Source organism: Podarcis muralis, chromosome 8, assembly GCF_964188315.1.
Source record: "Podarcis muralis chromosome 8, rPodMur119.hap1.1, whole genome shotgun sequence".
Taxonomy (NCBI): domain Eukaryota; kingdom Metazoa; phylum Chordata; class Lepidosauria; order Squamata; family Lacertidae; genus Podarcis; species Podarcis muralis.
The window spans coordinates 88,211,784-88,227,550 of NC_135662.1; the positions used below are offsets into that span (position 1 = coordinate 88,211,784).

Genomic DNA, 15,767 nt, shown 5'->3' on the forward strand with positions numbered 1-15,767 from the left:
ATTTTTGTTTGAATCCAAGGCTGTGACCATGGGCCTAGCCAGGGGACAGCTGCCCCCTCTAAATCAAGTAAATAAATAAAAATACTTAACTAACTGACCAATTGCATCACAGATAACTCAGTTATGCCCTCCCAAAAATAATGCCCCCCCAATAAATCCTAGCTACACCCATGACTGTGGCTATGGGAGGAGCAGACCCTCTTGGGGTCTTAATGTCGTGGATGCCTCCATCATAGTGTCAGGATGTATATATTGTAAGTAAACCATATATCATAAAGACCCCACAGTCTCCACTGTACCTCATTCCAAAAGGAAACACGAACCGTGGGTAAGTGCCGGGAACCTTTGACATTTCACACTGCTCAGAGATTGGGATGGCATGCAACAATATTGATAATGACTGTTGGTGATAGGAGAAAGACTTTGGAGGTTTGTGGGGGCTCAGAATCTTGGGAGTGCTACCCTTGACATTGCCCAAGAATGGAACCTGCACTAACGCAACTTGACATGAATGAACAGATTAAGTTTGATCTAAACAGGTTTAAGGAACCGAATCTTTCCTCGTCAGCATGTGGTCAGCATGTTGCTTCCGTGCAAAAAGTGAGATTATGTTCTAAAGCCCTATTTTGATTCTCTACGTTTTGTTAGTTGCTCAATCCATACAGCATCTACAAAAATTAGTCATGGGTTTACAAAACTATGCCGATGACAGAAACAACACATTTCTATAACACTTCAAGTTCTCTTCTTGTAAGCTTTGCAAAAACTCTGTAAGGTGAGACTTATTACTGCAGAAGAATGAGACTGAGCAGTACCAAATATTTTATTCAATTATATTGTCACACCAGTCAAGAATACCACACACACAGAGCAATCCTATGCCCAAGAGGTTGGTATAAAGTAAGCCCAAGCCCATGTAAATTAAGCTGGTGTAAAGTTACACCAGATCCAAACCCTGATCAGCAGTGGGGCAGCTGCTCTGTCTAAGCCCAGCAGAGGGAAAACAACCCTTTAAAATAGTGTTCTATGCCAAGCTGCCAGGCTACATGCCTGAGCTGAACAAGCTTACGATCCAGCCAAAGTCCCTCTCTGGTCCTCCCCCCCAGAACACCACTTTTGGGAGCCTTATAGTGGTCTCAACTCAGCAGGCTGGCTCATGAAAGAATATATTTTGCAATAAATATATTTATCGAATAGTAAACAAACAATAAACAGGAAACTAAGCATATATAAGAAAATAAGATTAGAATGAGAGTAACAATATAAATCTACAAAATGCTAGATTGTGTAGTTGTCTTATATGGATTTGAGACTGGAGGTTTCTGTACTAGTTCAACAGAAACCAGGCGGCATAACAGAGGTTTATACATTTCTGAATGATGCGGGCAGAGATATCTTTTTCTCTCTCACTCTTTCCATAAACTAGCTTTGACATTCACTCAATTAAATTGATTGGCAGGGGATCAAAGACCAATAAATGAAAATACTTGTTTCCGTGACAGAATGGCCTCTGATGCCTTCTCTCACCTTCCTTCTGAGGTACAGGTGACACTTTCTCTCTACATTCCAGCACCAAGCAAAACATGTATATTTGCTCAGGCATTTGTATGAGGCTAGCTGTTGATTCTAAGATGTGGGATGTAATGGTTTTAGTAGTTTTAAAAGGTAGTCTCATTGTGCCTTTATAGGTTCTTATATTACTGTGCTGACAGATGTTATTTTTAAATTATTGTACCGATGGACGTTATTTTCAAATTGAGTTATTGTAACCCACCCTGGGATCCCTTGCCATGACGGGTGGGTTAACTTCCCCAGAACCTGAGAAGGAGAGATGACTAGACGTGAGTCCACACTGTACATTGAAAGCACTCGAAGAATCCTAGAACTATAGTTTACCCCTCACTGAGCTACAATTTTCAGCACCTTTAACAAACCACTTCCCAGGATTCTTTGGGGAAATACTCTGCTTTCAATGTGCTTTACATGCATCGTGTACATGTAACCTAGGCAACATATACCTGCCTCAGAATTTCTTTTTTACTACTTTAAAGTTGGCCTATCAATGGAATAAACATTTTAAAAATAGCTATGAACTAGTCAATATCAGTTGGTTTCTGCACTAAGTATACTGGAGAACTCATGGTGCAGTAGAATGTAACTTATGACTCTATTGACAACAAAGTATTTTCCCAAGGGAACCCTGCTTTACAGTTCTAGGCACTCCAAGATGGTGGACTGGCCTTCCAGGTGGTGGGGCTGCAGCTGCGCTTCCCCACTCTGTCCTGCAGGTCTAAAAGAGCACAGGGTGTTGGGACCTCGCTCCGTTTCCATTTTGGGGCCGCAATTGTTGCATGCATAAATATGCAATCCTTCCAACGAAAGAGGATTGACAACTTAAGTTGACAGGATATGCAGAACTTGCGGATTTAACACATAGAATAAGAGAACAAGAAGAACATATATTTAAAGAAGAGTAGTAAACATTTATTGAATATATGGAAAATAGCTGTACTGTATACAGCTGAAAACGCTAGCAGCACTAAGATAAATTCAACAGAGTAAATAATTTTTGATTAATGTAAAAGTGGAAAACTGATTTGAATGGTTATATTGAAAACTTGTAGAGACACAGGTGGCACTGTGGTCTAAACAACTGAGCCTTGGGTTGCTTGATCAAAAGGTCGGTGGTTCGAATCCCTGTGACAGGGTGAGCTCCCGTTGCTCACTCCCAGCTCCTGCCAACCTAGCAGTTCGAAAGCACGCCAAAAAATTGCAAGTAGATAAATAGGTACTGCTCCAGTGGGAAGGTAAACGGCGTTTCCATGCACTGCTCTGGTTGCATCAGAAGCAGCTTAGTCATGCTGGCCACACGACCCAGAAAAACAACTGTCTGCGGACAAACATCGGCTCCCTCGGCCAGTAAAGCGAGATGAGTGCCGCAACCCCAGAGTCATCTGCAAATGGACTTAACGGTCAGGGGTCCTTTACCTTTTTATTGAAAACTTAATAAAAATTATTTAAATAAATAAATAAATGAACACAGTGTAGGGTGGACTGAACAGGCCTTGCTAGTACATCTAGTCTTTTTAAGGACATCTAGTCTTTTTGTACATCTAAGGACATCTAGTCTTTTTGTACATCTGCTAGTACATCTAGTCTTTTTGATGAGGGAGCACAATGCAGTTAGCTAGATCTCTCATTTCTGGAGTTCTTATGATGAGGCTCTGGGATTGGACAGGTTCCATTTGCTAGTTTTACTTTCATTATCGTCAAAACCATTCTCTTCAAATAAAATTATTCATTACAACAAACCCCACCCTTCCTCATTTTTGTGTCTTCTTACTGATTCGTACATTTCTCAGCTGGTGAATCAGAGCTCTTTTTCTACCTCAAATTGCCTAAGCTGAAATTTTGTAAAAAAACAAAGCCCAGTACCCACCCACAGCCGCAGAACAGAAGCAGAGTGAAACATCAGGAAGTGAGACCCTCCTCACAACGCTGCTTCAACAGACTGGTGAGTGTGGCTGAATGGAGTTCCCACCTCTTCTGGGCAGGGGAGAATGGCTACTGATTATTTGCTAGTGTTGGTTCTGGGCTGCAAAATGAGCTGAACATTTCTCCTGAGTAAAACTAATGAAACCAAAAGCTGCTTTCAGGTTCCAGCCTAGAAGCATGGGCTGATGGAGCCCAGCCTTTCAAGCAGATCTGCTTACAGGGAGGCTGCCAGTTAACTTGCTGCTGAAATGGCAACCTGGACGAGTTATTTGTGAGGGGCTCTATTTAGGAGTAGCTGGGTTTGGAGAAAGGCCAATGCCACCAATATTATTCGGTTGTATCAGATGCTGCAGGGATGGATTTCTGCTTGTGCAGCAGGACTTCTGCCTCTTTTCCTCATCATCTATGTTCCCAAAATCAGCTCTGGAGGATCCCCCAACCCCCTAGAGCAGATTTTGAGGTGGGGGTGGGGGCTGAAGAGGAGAGGAAAGTTCCAGTGTGAAAGTGAAAGTCTGCTGTGTGAATGAAATAGCAGTGCAGGAGGCAAGTCATTACTGTATTATTGTTATTATTATGGATTATTATTATTATTATGCTAAAAACATTCCTGTTTAGACCAACCTATCCAGATGCTTAGAAAGTTGAGGTGATTTTAATCTATTTTAGTATTTTAACTTTTGTATGTTTTAAAGTAGGGCTGTGAATATTTCTGGTTTTAATGTTTTATCTTTTGTAAACTGCTTGGACTTTTTTACAATCAAGCAGTGTATACTTTTAAACAAACAAACAAACAAACTTATTATCACATTTATTTATTTGTTTATCTATCTATCTATCTATTTGCTTTTCTGGTGGCACTTTATTGTATTGTATTTTTAATAATGCTTTTATTAACAATTCCTTGGGTAACAATAGAACATACAGAACCTCTGCTTTCAAGTCAATGAATCATTCAAACAAAACAGTCCTATTTGGGGCGAGACTTTACTGTTAGAGGCAATCACACTTGTTTATGAATGTCATCAGAATATTTATTGCACTTATATTGCATCCTTAAATTACATGATCCCAGGGCAGGCTACAGAAACAGTAAAAAAACCAAAAACGTAAAATATAATCAGAAAAATTAAAATGTAGCAAAATGCACATTTACAGCAAGCCATCTCCAACCATACGTCCATTAATCCACAGCAGGCAATCTACCAACTCAGCATCAGAGCAAGGCCCTGCATAAGGGGAAAGCCTTATCAAGGAAAACAGATACCAAATTCTATGCCAAATGAGCTCAGGTGGGGCGGGGAGGAAACAACAGATATACCTAAAACATCAGTGGAAACAAGCCACAACCAGTGCTTCTTTGTGGGAGTACTGAAGGGTACTTCCCCCGCAAAATATTAAAAGTGTGGCATTGAAAATACTCAATTAACAGGTTCTGCCACCACCACCACCCAGCAGAAGCCGGTCCCCCAAACAAAAGCTGGCCTCCCATAATGTCTTTGGGGGGGAGGGTTACCTATGATCTCCCAAATCTTGCCTATGCCGTACACTTATAAGTAAATTCTATTGGACCTTCAAATTCAACATTAGATTCACACCTGAAGTCCACTTTATGCAGTACTTCTGGTGGCGGTTTCAGCTGTCCCTAATAAGCGGGAGCAGGAGGGTTTCAAAAGGATAAGGAACTAAGAGGCAGAGCTGGGGAAAAGACAGCAGGATGAAGAGAACCAACCCCAAGAGCAGATGGGCCCTGGCTAGACCATTATTGCCCTCCTAGCCCTGCTGCATTGTTAAGAAAGGGAAGGGGAACGACTTGTGATTCTCCCACTGACTGTTACTCCAGCGTTTGAGGAACATATTTCTGGCTCAGAATCTCTTGGCCAGAGGTTTTCAACCTTTTTGGGTCCACGGCTCCCTTGACAAACTGCATTCTGTCTGTGGCACCCCTGCGGGGCTCAGGGGCCCAGTTACCTCATCCCTTACTTGCAGAGCTGGCAACCTCTCACCTTTTTTCACCCTCCCTTGTGAAGTGTTCCCTCAGCCTCCTCTCCCCTCTCCATGGGAGTCCTCTGGGCAGCCGCAGCTGCTGCTCCTGGTCTCTGAGTAGCTCCCCCTGCCCCAAAGAAAGGTGCCTCCTCACACTGCCCCACAGGGGCCTGGGAAGCACCCCCTGGCCAGCCCCAGAGGCACCATTCAGCTGCTGAGCTTGTAGCCAGGGCAGCTGCTGCAACAAACAGTCGTGCAACCCTTTGGGAGGAAGAGAAGTGAGAGGGCACCAGAGAAGGGAGGGAAGGAAAGAGGGACAGAGGCCAGTGTTGCCCACAGCACCCCTGACCATCATTCAAGGCACCCCAGGGTGCCACAACACACTGGTTGAGAATCACTGCTCTAGGCTATTTACTTGGTTATCTCACTTTGAGGAGCTAGAGATGGGAGCTGTCTGCTGAGCATCCACTTGATAAGAAGGCCAATTTGTGCTTTTGTATGTGTTGCAGGTATGATGCCTTATGAGGAGGAACAACCTAGCGGCATATCTGCCTCTCTTATCCCCAGACCTCGGGGAAATCGAGCTCGCCATGTGAGCTACCTCTTCATTGCCCTGTGTGTCTGTTTCCTGTGCCTCACTGAGCAGAGCCTAGACCTTGTCTTCCATTGCATTGTCATCCATTTCACAGCCCTACAGGTTGGAGCGCTGTGTCAGGGGGCCTGCAACTTCGCAGAAGAGTTGCGTCATGTGACATCCAGGTGATAAAGCTGCGGAAATAATGGGACATACTGATGGATGTTTGCATGATGGTGTGGGGATGACAGTTGTTGTTCAAGGACACCAAAAGCCAGCTGATTGGCAGTAGCAGGACAGACAAAAGAGAAATGGAGGCATGATAAGCCTTGAGGTGAAGACTCACCCAATGAGGCTTGGTCCTTGCTTGGTAGCAGCAAAGATCTGATAAGGAAGAAAGGCAGGGGGGGAGCTGAATATATAAGAGGATGGATAGTGAGACATATATTGCTTTTAGTTTTAGGATGCTGAATTTGGCCTCGCCCCCAAGCGTTGCAGCTTACCAGATTCCTCCTCTCCTCCCCTTGTGCACTTGTTTGGGGGGGTCCTCCTGATTTTAGACGCACCAGGCGGCCCAGGGAAGGAGGGAGAGCCCAGTTGTGCAAGTGGAAGTACTCATTGCACTGAGGGTACTCCGAAGGTGAATCCTGCCTTCTCACGCTAAAGTATTTTCTCTCTGGTAGTTTGAACCACATCAGACCCATGAGAACTTGGATACCTAGTAGACTATGGTGTGGGATTACCAGCCTCATATAACCTGCTTAATGAAGGGGTTAAAGCCATAGAGTAAGCTGTCTTGCCAGGCTTAGCTATGTCCACTTCCCATACCTTGGGAGGATATAGTTAACTAAGCCTATTGTTCACCTCCCAGTCTACATGAGAAGCTCAGCCCCAAATCAGCATGGCCCAGGGCTCAGCTCCCAGCGCGCTGGGCGGCTGCATTCCCCAGCCTGAGGGCAGCTGGAAGGGGTGCAACTACCCCGCCTGCAGCACACCCAAGCCTCGGGTCTCTCCTGGGAGTGATGTGGTGGATGGGGCACCTGCAGGTGAAGGCAGCATGGGGCTGACGTCTGACCGCCGCCTTCTCAGCCACCAGCTGCAAGGTGCCCTGCAGGAACCTGGCGGTTCAGGCCCTGGCCCTGTGCTGCTTTTGTGGACAATGCTGGGCCAGCCAAGCACACTGCGCCCTGCTCAGTGGCCCTCCAACGGGAGGGCCCGCTGGGAGGGACAGTTCCAGCAGTGCACCCTGCCCTGGATCACCCCGCCCCATGCCTGCCCCAGGTGCCTGAGCTGCTTGCTACGGCTGCTCCATCCCTCCCTTGCTCTTTCCAACTGCAGCAGACGCAGGAGAGGAGGAAGCGACACAGGACAGAGAGGGAGTGTTGGAAGGCAGCAGCTGTACTCCAGATTGTGCGAGGAGGCATTTCTCTTCCTGCACCCCCAGTGCCGGGCAGCTGACCCGTGCAAGCTGCAGCAGTTCGCTCAGGCACCAGGCAGCATTTTGAATCTGAGCAAAAGGAGCACTGGGCAGGAAGGAAGAGTGGGTGGGATTTCCTTCACAGAATCACAGGAAAGGGACTCCAATGGTGATTGGGCAGATCAATCAGTCTGGGGACTTCCTTTACTGGGTAAGCAGAAGGGGGGGGGGATAATTAATTTTAAAAGGTGCTGGAACGACGCCCCCCCCCCCGTCTTCTGACTGAAATCTCTCCCCACCCCCACGACTTTCACCACTTTGCAACTAAGCCAAGTTTTCTTTGAAGCACATGAACCTGACCTTTGAAGAGTTTGTAAGTAAACCATTTTTTAACTTACCAAATGTCTGGTCTTTTCCTATGCTGGGGAAAGAGGGAAACCTTTTAAGGAACTTTTAAGGGGACATTTTAGAACTCACTTGGAAGGGCACATATTTTAAAAAGTCTAATAGCCTATAATCCCACACTTTAAATCTCTGCTGGGGTTCTCTCACCAAAAAGTACTTATCCCAAACTTGGCATCCAGGAATCCCCCCCCCCCTTCTATATATGCACCAAACACCTGGAGTGATAAAACTGGGTTGCAACAGAGTTCCAAGGAAGAGACCATTTTTATCACTCAGCGCAGTTCTGACAGATCATCACTTTCACCTCTGAAGCCACATTGTTTTCACTTCAGTGCTGTCCTCTGGGTCTACATCTCCATGGATGAGCACTGGTTTTCTGGTCCATTACATTAGGTACCCCACACTCTGACACCAGATGTGGTAGCATGCCTGCCTGCCGTTTGCAAGGATTTGTAGACCTTTTCAGTTGTGAATGCTTCTTGTGTGGAGAGTAATCACACAGAATACTGAAATACTTGGGGTCAAGGGAGGTTGTAATAGGATGTTTGGCTCATCCGTGCAAAAGAGTGGTCTCAGGAAGGAGGGCACTTTGTGGTGTTCCGTCACATCATATCACCTCATCCATTTCTTTCCCATAGGTACCAAGGGAGCTACTTAAGGGCCCTGAATGCTTGCCTAGAGCTACGCAAACGTTCTTTCCTGTTTCTCCTGCTGTGTGGAGTAGCCTATCTGCATCTCCTCAAAGAATCTGGCCTTCCAGTGTGTCGGAACCTGATCATTGTGTGCTTCTGCCAACTTTTAAACTTTGTCTTTGACCTTCAGGTAGCAGTCATGGGTCATTAAGCAATCTTTTAATTCATTTAATAGTTGATTCCCTGCTGTTTCATGTAAGCTGCTTTGAGCTTTGTGGGAAAGCTGTATTAAATGTATCTAAATAAATGAATCAAGTTACACTTCTCAGGAAGCCTATAATATGTGGGGCCTGTCCTAGGTGCAAGTCTTAGCCTATCAATCTTTGCAAGGCCTCTGAACCTTAAAGGTGGTCCATCTCAATATGAGTCCACTCTACAACTGAGTAGTCACGTGACTAGAGTGGCAGAATGTTGGGAAGTGGCTTTTTAACATGTGTTTGTATGGCCTACTGCATCTTATCATGCCTCATACTTGTGCAGTAAGTTGCTGTCCCAGATCTAGGTTCTGCTTTATAACAGAAGTTAATTGAGGTGGGATGAGAGCTGTGCTTTGCACGTGGTAACGTATGATTACAGCTTTTTCCTTTCCATCTGCAGCATCCATCAGCTGCTGAGATTTCTGAAATGTATGAGAGAAACAACTGCAATGTAGCACAAGGACTTGCCTGGTCATATTACGTTGGGTATTTAAAATTCATTTTGCCTGGTGAGTATCCATTGTGAGTGGCCTTCTCCATTAGCCAGTGATGTAAAATGAATTATAATGTCCAGAATTCTGCACCAAAGAAATTCAAATTCAACGTGTATACACTAGTAGGTTATATCATGAATTTTTATTATTTATTTTGGTATTATGGTGGATTCCCGCCACAAAAGCAGTTAGTTACATTAGCTACTAAGTCTAAGGTAGCAGTTACTGTATTATATTTCCAAATCTCCATACAATGTCCTGTTCTGATCCGATGGAAGAGCAAAAAATAGAAAAAAATGCGAAAAGGTTCAGTAGAATAAAATCACTCAGCAGTTACCATGGTGCTTTGTCCCTGGGATCAAGTTACTTCATCAGCTGGGGCTCCCCTCTTGTACACAAAGAAGAGTGGAATATGAAGACAGATATGGGTAAATGGTGTGCATCACTGTATTTTGGAAAAGTGATATGTGGTTCGGAAGAAAGGGCGTGTAGTCATACAGAGCGCAGAAGCTTCATTCCAAAAGCACTGAAGCCTTTTGCAGATAATCAGTGCAATACACATGCTTTATTTATTTATTTAAAAACAGAAATTCAGAGGACTCCAAACACATGAAACATGGCGCAATCTTATGGGTGAAGGGAAGTTTTCCCAAGACAAACAACTGGTGGTTGTTGCTTCGCATAGAGAAGAGTGGTCCACAGCACAGAGGCAACAGCAGAAAATGCCTGTTTTCTGTAGAGTGCAGTGTCTTGAGCAGTGCTTTTTTCTGGGGGTACGCAAACCCCCCTAAACATTTTGTGAATCTTAGGTTTGGCCTCAATATGAGTAGGGAAAAGAAAAAGCACTGGTCATGAGTATATGCTCAGGCAGATAGAACTCATACAAGGAACTTCTGCATACTTGTGTTTTCCCACAAGTGTAGGAATTCTGTACCATTTGTCAGATTCTCCCATTTTTGGCTTTGTAGCCAAAAATGGGAGAATCTGACAAACAGTACAGAATTCCATTCCATGTGTACAGATGCTCTGCAAATTCCCATCCCTGGCTATAGAGAAAGTGAGGAGCTTCTTAAAGTACTAATGTAATCTTACTGTCTCCATCCAGCTGTCTTTCCTTAATGCGGTTTTGTTTTGAAGGCCTCAAAGATCGGATTAGAGAGTTCAACCGAAGCAACAACCATTTGCTGAATTGCGAGAAGACTTGGAAATTGCACATATTGATTCCCCTGAGCTGCGATATGTGTGATGACCTGCAGACGGTTGACAGTCATATTCACTTCATAAAGAATCTCCCAGAATTGAACGTGGATGTTGCTGGCATTAAAAAAAGAAGCTACAAAAATAGTATCTATGGGATATTGAGTGAAAACAAAGAGGTATGCTTCTGTACTTAAAAAATGTCTTAGAGTGAGAATAGGTGTTGAATTTATCATATTTTAAAAAGGAAGTTCTCCTGCCCACCTAGCAGTTCGAAAGCACTCTTAAGTGCAAGTAGATAAATAGGTACCGCTTTATAGTGGGAAGGTAAACGGCGTTTCCGTGTGCTGCGCTGGCTCGCCAGAGCAGCTTCGTCACGCTGGCCACGTGACCCGGAAGTGTCTCCGGACAGCGCTGGCCCCCGGCCTTTTAAGTGAGATGGGCGCACAACCCTAGAGTCGGACACGACTGGCCCGTACCGGCAGGGGTACCTTTACCTTTACCTAAAAAGGAAGTTTGCCTGAAACTCAACAACTTCTGCCATTAGTTATATGCAGATTATAAATAACATGGGAGACAAGATGAAACTTTTCATGAATCCCTCTGAATAATTCTCTCTAGACATCACTTCCGTCCTCCAGCACCACCTTCTGGAGACATCTAGTCAGATAGGAGTGGGATTCCCCAAATAGAGTCCTCACTCTCAAGCCAACTAATCAGTTCAGAAGCAGAGCATAGTTGCTAGTATCCAAAACTACAAAGAAGTCTAGGAGAACTGACATGATCACACTCCCTATAGTTATCTTCCAGTGAAGGTTGACCAAGGCATCTTCACCTCCTATGCAGGTTTTTAGATTCTGGTACAGATTATGAAGCGACACGGGTGGCACTGTGGTCTAAACCACAGAGCCTAGGGCTTGCTGATCAGAAGGTCGGTGGTTTGAATCCCCGCGACGGGGTGAGCTCCCATTGCTTGATCCCTGCTCCTGCCAACCTAACAGTTCAAAAGCACATCAAAGTGCAAGTAGATAAATAGGTACCGCTCTGGCTGGAAGGTAAACAGCATTTCTGTGCGCTGCTCTGGTTCACCAGAAGCAGCTTAGTCATGCTGGCCACATGACCCGGAACCTGACTGCGGACAAACGCCGGCTCCCTTGGCCTATAGAGCAAGATGAGCGCCGCAACCCCAGAGTCGTCCGCGACTGGACCGAACCATCAGCGGTCCTTTACCTTTTTACAGATTATGAAGTAACACTTCTGAGAATGTTACAGATAGGTAGCAGTGTTGGTCTGCCATAGTCAAAACAAAAAAAATGGTGTATCTGAAGAAGTGTGCATGCACACGAAAGCTCATACCAAGAACTAACTTAGTTGGTCTTTAAGGTGTTACTGGAAGGAATTTTTTTTTGTTTTGACTTCTGAGAATGTTAGTGCTGATGTGAAAGCAACCAGCAATTCCTCAAGCAACAGTCTAAATGCCACCCTGATAACACTGGGATTGCCCTTCTCCCCATTCCTCTAGAAACATTTTTGTGTTATGGAGTATGCCACTCCTCTGCGGTCCCTCTTTGCCATGTCCCAAGATGAAAGTGCTGCCTTCAGCTGTCAAGACCGTTTGGAACAAGCCAAGCTTTTCTGCAGAGCACTGGAAGAAATCTTACAGAGATCTAAATATTGTTCTGGCTGCTACCGGCTCATTGTATATGATGGTAAGAAATGGGATGACAGTCTGGCTATTTGTTTTGGAGTGGTGGGGGCAAGGAGGAGGCTGCAAACTTAGTTCCAGGAAGGGATCCTGTGGCAGGTAGAGCCTTTCTTTCTACACCAGAAAAGACCTGATCTCAGTGTGCTTTGGGAACTCAGAAAGAGCTTCCTCTCTGTTCTTATGTCTTCTGCCTGTGGTTTTAGAAGGTCATAGATTTATTATTCTCTTCTCATCTCAGGCTGGATTTCTGCCTAGATCCAGAGAGCTTAATGTGCAGCAGCAAGGCTATAGGAATATAAATGCACATAAAGATCTAGCGCATTGGAAAGCATCTTAATCTAATTGATTTTTTAGTGAACTATGGTCATGAGATCTTTGTCCTGGGTACCTGTAGCCAGTTGAACTCCCTCTGTCTTGCCTCACCTAATAAGGAAGATGTGTGGGGATGGCTTGCACACAGAATGGATTCACCTTTGTTTTCTCAGGTGAATTCTGCAAAACATTTTTGTAATCAAAATTTTGATTACCGAGTGAGAAAGCTCATTTTCTGAAAAGAGAATATATAATTTCTACCTTTGATATTGGAGTGGTATTTGTTATGTGGTTTTGGTTTTAATTAAGATTTTGTGTACCACATAGATACATTTTCATACAATCTTGTGCTTTAGTGAGATACATGAATACTTTTGCAAATAAATGTACATTCCCTTAGAGCAGTGACTCAGTGAGTCATAAACAGTGATGAAATCACTACTCAATGCTACTGCTTTCCGTGAATCTCGGGAGCGCGTGGCGCTGTGGTCTAAACCACTGAGCCTCTTGGGCTTCCTGATCGGAAGGTCGGCGGTTCGAATCCCCGCGTCAGGGTGAGCTCCCATTGCTCTGTCCCAGCTCCTACCAACCTAGCAGTTTGAAAGCACACCACTGTAAGTAGATAAATAGGTACTGCTGCAGCAGGAAGGTAAGCTGCGTTTCTTTGCGCTCTGGCTTCCGTCATGGTGTTCCGTCACACCAGAAGTGGTTTAGTCATGCTGGCCACATGATCCAGAAAGCTGTCTGTAGACAAATGCTGGCTCCCTTGGCCTGAAAAGTGAGATGAGTGCCACAACCCCATAGTCACCTTTGACTGGACTTAACCATCCAGGGGTCTTTTATCTTTACCTCCCGCCCCCCCTTGAATGTATCTACTGTATGTGATGAAAGGTTTTTTAAATATTCAGCTGTATATTCCGGCATATTTCATTTTTGCCTTTTGAATTTCCCTTAATAAGAACAAGACATCTTTTTTTATGAGATAACATATATCAAAAACTCAGACTTCCGGTCTACCACACAAAGAGATCACAGCTCATTACGCTTGCTCTGAGCGAGATCAGGCTACTGCAGAGGGAGAGAGGAGTAAAGTGTGGGCTCCACACCTCCCCAAAAGCTCTGGAGATAAACCGGAGCCTCTAAAAGCACCCCACAGTGCTGCCTGGTCTCCCTACCAGACCCCTGACAATTTGGAAAGGGGCCGGAGAGGGTAGAAACCGAGCGCAAGGGGCCCAAACTCCTTCCGTGACAGAAAGCCCTGGACGTGACTCGAGTAGCAGCAGCACCCCTGGAAACAAAGACCCAGGTCGAGACTGAAGGGGGGGAACTAAAGAAACCTGAGAAAAAGACTTGACAACTAAAGAAAATAATTGGATAAGAAAGGAAACGTAACCTGAAGTGGCACAGAGCTGCATGAGGAGAATCTGTTGGTGATTTCCAAGAAAAACTAAGCGGAAGGATGGCAGGCTTACCTATGCTATGACAAAACGAAAGTGCACAAGGGATTTCTCAATCATGTGATAAGAAATAACCTATACAGTGTTTGGGCAAGATAGAAAACCTCCTAGAAAGAAAGACTCCTTGTTGGATATCCTCCATTGAGGCAGTGGCAGTTAAAAATTAAGCATGAATATAATGTACCATTCTAGCACTTTGGTTTTTAACTTTGTAAAGGAGTGGAAAAGATTGCACTTGAAACACACAGGCGGAAGTCAACATCATTGTTTTCTAGATTAGGGATTGCGTGCTGTGACAAAATTTTGAGACCACCTGCTGCAGATTAATGAGGCTTTTCTAACATGCGAGTTCTGCACTCAGGCTTCCTGCAAGCGTATTGTGAGATCTTCATCATGTTATAGATCCACCTTAGAGATCTATGCAGCTCCTGGGAATGATTGTTGGTGTAGTTGGCAATTCAAGGGCTGCAGCTCCACCAGGATGGTGCTGTTGATACATAGATCTTTACCACATACTCTACCTAAAGTTTCTGAGGCAAAATCAAATCAAATCAGGGTAGTAATAGATAGACTTGAAAAGATAACACAGCTATCTGTCTTGATGCAACTGAGAGTGCTCTTCTAGCAGTTAGCTGCAGGGCTTCACATTTTCCTATGAAAAGACCAGTGCAGTCACAACTGGTTTTGTTTTCCCAGATTCAGAAGAAAATGACAAGCACTTCCTGTCCAAGGCTATCCTAAGACACATGGAACAGGAGCACCAAGAGGAGTATACCATGGATGAAAAGTATGAAGGCAGCATACATAATGCTGAATCAAAAGGGACTGAGCTCCTGATTAGTGGCACTGATCATCCCATGTCTTTGCATAGTTATGGCTACTGAAATAATGGCCCCCATCTCACAGCTCCACGGCTCTTCTTGTGGAAATCATCAGGATTGCTTCCAGACGAAACCTAATAGTACCAAATTTTAATACATGCAGACTGACCCCAACAAGACCTAAAACCCTTTTAGAAAGAACAAAAAAAAATCCTTCCAGTAGCACCTTAAAGACCAACTAAGTACTAAGTACAACTTAGTTGGTCTTTAAGGTGCTACTGGAAGGAATTTTTTTTTGTTTTGACTATGGCAGACCAACACGGCTACCTACCTTTTAGAAAGCATGAAGATGTTGGTAAAAATTGAGGCAGGGCCTCCTCTGAGACTTTGTGGGCATGGAGATATGTTGGAATAAGACAAACATTTATGGATTGTTCTTTCATATGAATGTGTGGCTTCCTTTGATGCCTTTCTCCCTTCTGCCTCTTCAAAGTTGTTCCAAATATTATGGACAAAGGTGATGAGAGAAGGAAACAGCTTCCGCCCTGACTTAATATCAAGGCCTATTTTTCTAAGATACCATGAAATCTGTGAGGACTTCATACCTAAAAGCTACTAAAAAGATATGTCCAGGTTTTGTTTGTTTGTTTCTCTCCTAGCAACCAATTATTGTTTTGAATCATTAAGGTTACCAAAATAGTAATCCAGAGGATGAGAGTCTGTGTGGCTTTGCCTCTACATGGATCATGCTCTTTGTGAAAGTACCAGTGATCAATGCTGTCTTCTCTTCTCTCTACTGGTAGAATCCAATGAGAGCCTGCCAGAATAGAGAAGAGAGGGCCAGTCTCCTCTTCTGCTGGTAGTATCCATTAGAACAGTTTCCTCTCTCCTCTCTGTTTGCTGGCTAATCAGAAGCTAGTAGCTATGTGTGAGGGGGGGCTGAGTATTTGTGTAGGAGAAAACAGGTGGGTGTGGTGTAAGAGGCTGGATGCACACCGTAGAGCCACTAGATAGGCTG

General features: G+C 44.4%; 1 protein-coding gene and 1 long non-coding RNA gene across 3 annotated transcripts; one reads left to right on the plus strand and one right to left on the minus strand.

Annotated features, from left to right (window-relative positions):
* STING1 (stimulator of interferon response cGAMP interactor 1) lies at window positions 1-14,937 on the plus strand. Of its 2 annotated transcripts, XM_028738292.2 has the most exons (7): window positions 3,020-3,514; window positions 5,988-6,237; window positions 8,513-8,696; window positions 9,164-9,272; window positions 10,395-10,633; window positions 11,977-12,163; window positions 14,625-14,937. In XM_028738292.2, exons 2-7 carry the CDS (start codon window positions 5,990-5,992, stop codon window positions 14,810-14,812), a joined length of 1,155 nt encoding a protein of 384 aa, XP_028594125.2. In that variant the 5' UTR covers window positions 3,020-3,514; window positions 5,988-5,989; the 3' UTR covers window positions 14,813-14,937. The 2 variants fall into 2 exon arrangements, with proteins under 2 accessions (XP_077789654.1, XP_028594125.2); XM_077933528.1 differs by having other exon boundaries at window positions 1-6,237.
* On the minus strand, window positions 9,381-15,389 carry LOC144328764 (uncharacterized). Its single transcript, XR_013394073.1, has 2 exons — window positions 15,081-15,389; window positions 9,381-14,937 (listed from the first exon to the last, which is right to left on the minus strand). It is a non-coding gene; the product is annotated as an uncharacterized LOC144328764 (long non-coding RNA).
* Window positions 15,390-15,767: the final 378 nt, after the last annotated feature.

Coding starts and splice junctions, on each gene's coding strand:
- STING1 (XM_077933528.1), top strand. CDS start 5,990: ATGATGCCTTATGAGGAGGAACAACCTAGCGGCATATCTGCCTCTCTT. Junction 9,273..10,394: donor TTTAAAATTCATTTTGCCTG/GTGAGTATCCAT, acceptor TTTGTTTTGAAG/GCCTCAAAGATCGGATTAGA. Junction 12,164..14,624: donor CCGGCTCATTGTATATGATG/GTAAGAAATGGG, acceptor TTGTTTTCCCAG/ATTCAGAAGAAAATGACAAG.